Source organism: Eschscholzia californica, unplaced genomic scaffold (assembly GCF_041429995.1).
Source record: "Eschscholzia californica isolate CP2 unplaced genomic scaffold, dmEscCali1.0.p SCAF_3, whole genome shotgun sequence".
Classification (NCBI taxonomy): Eukaryota; Viridiplantae; Streptophyta; class Magnoliopsida; order Ranunculales; family Papaveraceae; genus Eschscholzia; species Eschscholzia californica.
Genome location: NW_028238420.1, coordinates 9,087,874 through 9,093,134, shown reverse-complemented (window position 1 = coordinate 9,093,134; position 5,261 = coordinate 9,087,874). Strand labels below are relative to the sequence as shown.

Genomic DNA, 5,261 nt, shown 5'->3' with positions numbered 1-5,261 from the left:
CAAATAGCATGTGAGAGAGAGAAACAAATAGCGTGTAAAAAAACCTGTCTATCTATCCCTTTTATAACATATATAAAAATTAACATGGGAGCAAGAGTAAAAAAAACCTGTCTATCTAATATCTAACAGACAAAAGTTATTTACATTATAATATAGCAGTATAATAGTTAGAAAAGTTAATACACTAAATATTAAACATATCATCAGTTTGATTTTCTCCTTTAGGGAGATAATCTCCAACACACAATGGTGGATCAAGTTCCATGTGGTTCATCTCTGGTGCATCTTTAGATTTCAGAGATGCTTGGTATAGGTCCACAAAATGTCTCGCCGTACGACAGGTACGGGACCAATGACCTTCCATTCCATACCACAATGGTAACAAGCTTCTTCACGGGCATTGGGAGGGGTATTATTTTTACCCTTTACTTTATCAGACTTTCTCGCAGCATAATTCTTTGAATTTTCTCCCTTTTCCCACTTCCGGTGGTAAGGGGTTTGCATGTTCCTCTCCCATTTGTTCGTGCGGGATCCACGTTGGTGGTTTCTTCCGGAACCATGTTTTCCTTTGTAATTTTGTTTCCTACCATTATCATTTGACAATATCGCATGTGCTTCAGGCACAGGTACGGACCCAGTGGGTCGAGATTCATGGTTATGCAATAGCAACTGGTTATTCTGTTCATTGACCAAAAGACAAGTCAGTAACTGGGAGAATTTAGAGAAACGTCGCTCTCGGTATTGTGACTGCAGGACAATATCCGAGGCATGGAACGTACTCAATGTTTTATCTATCATCTGTTCATCAGTGATAATATCACCTCCCACTTTTAGTCTTGAAACAATTTTACAAAGGCTGGAATTATAAGAAGAAATGGAAGAAAAATCTTGTAGTCGAAGATTTATAAAATCATTTCGAGCTTTTGGAAGGATGACCATCTTCAGGTGATCATATCTATCTTTTAGGATATTCCATAAAGCCAAGGGATCTTCCACATACAAATACTCTGACTTCAGGTCATCATGTATGTGACGTCTCAAAAAGCTTAAAGCATGAGCCCGTAACATTTCATCTGCATTATTCCCTTCAACAATAGTGTTCAGGAGATTTTTGTATTTTAGAGTCAGTCTAGCTTCGACTGCCCATTCCATGTAATTCTTACCTTTTATATCTAGAGCTGCAAATTCAAGTCTAGCAAGGTTAGACATTATGAAATATGAATGAAAATATTATACCTTTCACCAGAGTAGCGGCTTAGCTTGTTCGATATTTCACTGATGTTGACTTCGGCAACAGAGCAGAGTAACGGCTTCTTTCAGCTGCCTAGAGACTCGTGCTGATAACGTGTTGTAAATTGTCGGTCTATTTGCTTCAATGTGTATCGATATTTGCATGCAACTTAATGGAATTAAAGGAAGAGAAAGAGATAGAGGTATTTACATATACTAAAACAAAAGAGATAAACTTAAACCAAGCTTTATATGAAGTATTTCTTTCAAACTTTCCTCCATCTCTTACCAAAACATCTCTTACAAACTCATACCAGCACTTCACCATGTACACCTAATTATAAGGTGGGAGAAATAATAGAAAGTTGACACATAACCCATGTGTTGTCACTTGCATGGTGTGTTGTCACCACCAAGATGACACTTTGCATATGGAACTCCCATGTAATGACACCACATATAGGTGGTTATATGAAAATGGTGGACATCCATAGTATTTGTTTGGTAAGAGAAAGGTAATCTCAAAAACACCCAAAACATATACTTATACGAATAATTTTATAGGCATCCACATCCCTTATAACAAGTTTTGGCGTTTTGCAAACTTTCTTTGGGTTGGGGCTCAATTGCTCAATTGTATTGAGCAACCCAAATCGGGGCAATGCAAAATTCCCTTTCAGATTCGCGGCTAGAAGGGTGAAATCTTGTGAACAGTACGAAGTGGTACAAGTCAAATCTGCCATTTAAGATTTGGGGTTTTTGTCCTTTAATTGAAAACCCCCATTTTTACACCAAAAAGAAAAACTCAAGAGAGAGAGAGAGGTGTAGCCGGAAAGAATGGAAGTAGAAGAAGATATCACCTCTCAGACTGACAAAGAATCCATCTCCTCCGGTCACAATTCTAACGAAGATAAACTCAAGGAAGCAGTCATCAAACTCTTCCATTCTAAATTCACTTCTGAATCCTCTTCTCTCTACTCAAACAAACTTAACATCATCCTTCATCGTCTTCCTTCCTTTTACAAAGCTTTGCGTACAACACCCACTCATCCTCCTTATGCTGTGGTTAGTCTTCTCTTTCTCTCTCTCTAGAATTAACTATTTGTCTTGTTTAATTTCACTTCTAAATTCATGTGTTTTTCGTTTGGGGGGTTTTGATTTTTTGAATATTAGATGGTAATGGAAGCAATTAAAGACTTGGGTGAGGAAGGAGGTTCAAGTACGAAGTCAATTTCTTTATACATCAGAAACAAATTTCAAGGCTTACCCTTTGCTCATTCTCACCTTCTACAACATCATCTTGATAAACTTGTTAAAATGGGTGAGATTGTTTTTACATCTAATTCATGTTATCAACTATTAGATTCAAATTCCCCTAACCCTAGATACGAAAGCGAAAGTGAGCCTGAAGAACAGCACATTAAGAAACGTGGTAGGGGGATGGGTCCTAGGGAAGACATGATTGAGGAAAAATCTGTTTCTAGAAATGAGATTGTAGGATCATTTTGTGATGGGGGTGTCAGTAGTAAAAAGAGTAAGCCGAATGTGTTTCGATTATCTCGAAATGAAAATGGTCACTATATAGTGTTGCAGAACAGTAATAGTCAGGTGTGTGAGGAAAGCAATGTAGAGAAAACTGTGGTGGTAGGATCTTCGGCTGATATTTGTGATGGTTCAACGGTATTGGGTAATCGTAATGAACACAACCCTCAGGAAGATCTTTTAGCGGGACGTGAGATGATACAATCGTTGTCTGATAAAAAAGATTGTCCGATGATATCGGCTAACCGTAACGAACATGAAGCTGATGGATTGGTAGCAAGAGCTGAGACGTCGGGAACGTTGTGTAATGTTGGTAATTCTAAATTTTCGGTTGAGGGTAAGGGCTCTGATAAGCAACTTCCAAGTATTTCTGGTAAGGAATGTGATTTGGAACCATTAGGTTTATTGGAATCAGAAGAAAATAGTAGGACAGTTGATTATGAAGTTGAATCCGTACAGAAGCAACTCTTAGAAACAACTCACACTAAGAACGGTGATGGGGAAGAAGTAGACCAACTGGAGTCAGAAGTATTGAGAGACCACATTCAGCATCTTAAACTTCAAAGAAAGGGTTCGAAGAAAGTTAGGTTTGCGCAACCTTGTGGTCCTGATGATAATCCAACAATTCCGGCTGAGGTTGAGCCTTCGCTGAGGGAAATCCGAAGAATGAATCGTGCCAAGAAAACTAACCTCCAATCTTGTGCTGAAAATTGTGAACCAACACGGGACCAACTTCCAGATCCAACTCCTGCTACGAATGATCACCATGAAGAAGTAAAGCAACTGGGATCAGAAGAAAATAGTTCGAAGGTTGAAGTTGATGTGAACCATGATCAGCAGCTCAAACATGGAAGAGAGGGTTTAAGGAAACGTAAGTCTGCACTACCTTGTCGTGTTGATGATAATTCATCAGTTGCGGTTGAGCCCTCACCGAGACAAACCCGAAGAATGAGTCGTGCTAAGAGTAGTGACCCTCAATCTTGTGCTGATGAAAATGTTGGTGTGTTTGTATCTCGAAATTTTAATGATCCAAAAACTTTAACTGAGGCTGATTCTGCACAGAAGCAACTCCCCGACACAACTCCTGTTATGAACAATGACCTTGAAGAGGTACGCCCACTGGAATCAGAAGAGAATAATTTGAATGTAGAAGTAGAGATGGACCAGAATCAACAGCTTAAAAATCGAAGAATGACTCGTGCTATGAAACATCAGCTTGAACATGCGAATCAACAGCAAACCCTCGACAGTCATCTAAATGTTGAGGAATCAGTTGGAATTAGAGTTGGGAACTTGGAACAACAAGACCAGTACTCTGAGAACAGTGAAACCGTCGAAGTAGAAAAAAGTGCAGCCATACAAATGTCATCTGATGGAGATGAGCATTTGAGGCTTGTAGATGGCAGTAATAATTTACCTTCTGTAACTGAGGTGAAGCCCTTGCAGAAGCCTCCACAAAGGATCACTCGAGCTATGAAACGTGACTCTCAACATTTAAATCAACAGGAATCTACAGAGCAGCATAACCCAAACCTTGTAGTGATCGGAATTCCAGTTGTAGCTGTGCTTCAAGAGCAGGCAAAAAGGAGAGGAAGGCCACCTAAAAAACTTGGACCTGAACAAGCTCAAGAAAGTGAACCACCAGTTGAAATTGAAATGCCGAAACTACAGAAAGAGTCTAAGGGCCGAGGAAGACCACCTAGGAATCCTAGAACTACTACTACACAAGTAGAAGGAATCCAGACTGAGAAACTCTGTACCGACTATGCTACTAAAGACGAGATGGAGATTCCGCTTGACAAAAATCTAAAGCCTGAGATTGACATGAGCGAGAACTGTTTGCAGCAGCAGCAGCCGAAGTCTGTGGATCTGAACAAAGCGGGAACAAAATTTCCACGTCAAGGGAGACCTCCCAAAGCAAAGCCGAAGACCAAAAAAAATTGAACTAGAAACTACGGATAATATTTCAGTGAGTTCCACCGTCTTTCATCCGTAAGATAGAAAATGGTCGATATGTGAGACTGCAGTGCCTCTCAGACTTCGTTGACTAAAATAGTGAATTAACTAGAAACTTTTAAGTTATATACTCTTTGGGTTTGCTGTTTAATTTAGTTTTTGGCACCTTTTTAGGATTAATTCAGCATTCTCTAAAATCTTCTAACTCGTTTGATGTATGCCCTAGTTTTTGATAAGATGCTTGATGTTTTAACTAAAGAAATACTTTGTTTTGCTGAATGTTCTTCCACTTCGAGATGCATAGGGGCACTTTTTTTTAAACTTCGAGTGAACATATTAAAAAATATTAGTACAATAGTACCTAAATTGGAAGTAGATGGCAGGGACAAGCCATCTAGCTGAAAGCAGAAAAGGAAGAGGATATGCGGAGCGCTCTCTCGCCCTTACAAGATTTACATAGTAAGCACTAGGGCATCCTAAGCTAACGTGGAGTTGTAGAGACTAGAGAGTCAAGACGTTAGCCCAATTCTTGC

The 5,261-nt window shown here is 39.3% G+C and overlaps 1 protein-coding gene across 1 annotated transcript; it reads left to right on the top strand.

The window, feature by feature from the left end:
• Positions 1 to 1,895: 1,895 nt before the first annotated feature.
• LOC147548215 (uncharacterized) lies at positions 1,896 to 4,990 on the top strand. The gene is made up of 2 exons (XM_086667206.1): positions 1,896 to 2,295; positions 2,404 to 4,990. The coding sequence occupies exons 1-2, from the start codon at positions 2,068 to 2,070 to the stop codon at positions 4,714 to 4,716; spliced, it is 2,541 nt and encodes an 846-aa protein (XP_086523332.1). The 5' UTR covers positions 1,896 to 2,067; the 3' UTR covers positions 4,717 to 4,990.
• The last annotated feature ends 271 nt before the right edge of the window (positions 4,991 to 5,261 follow it).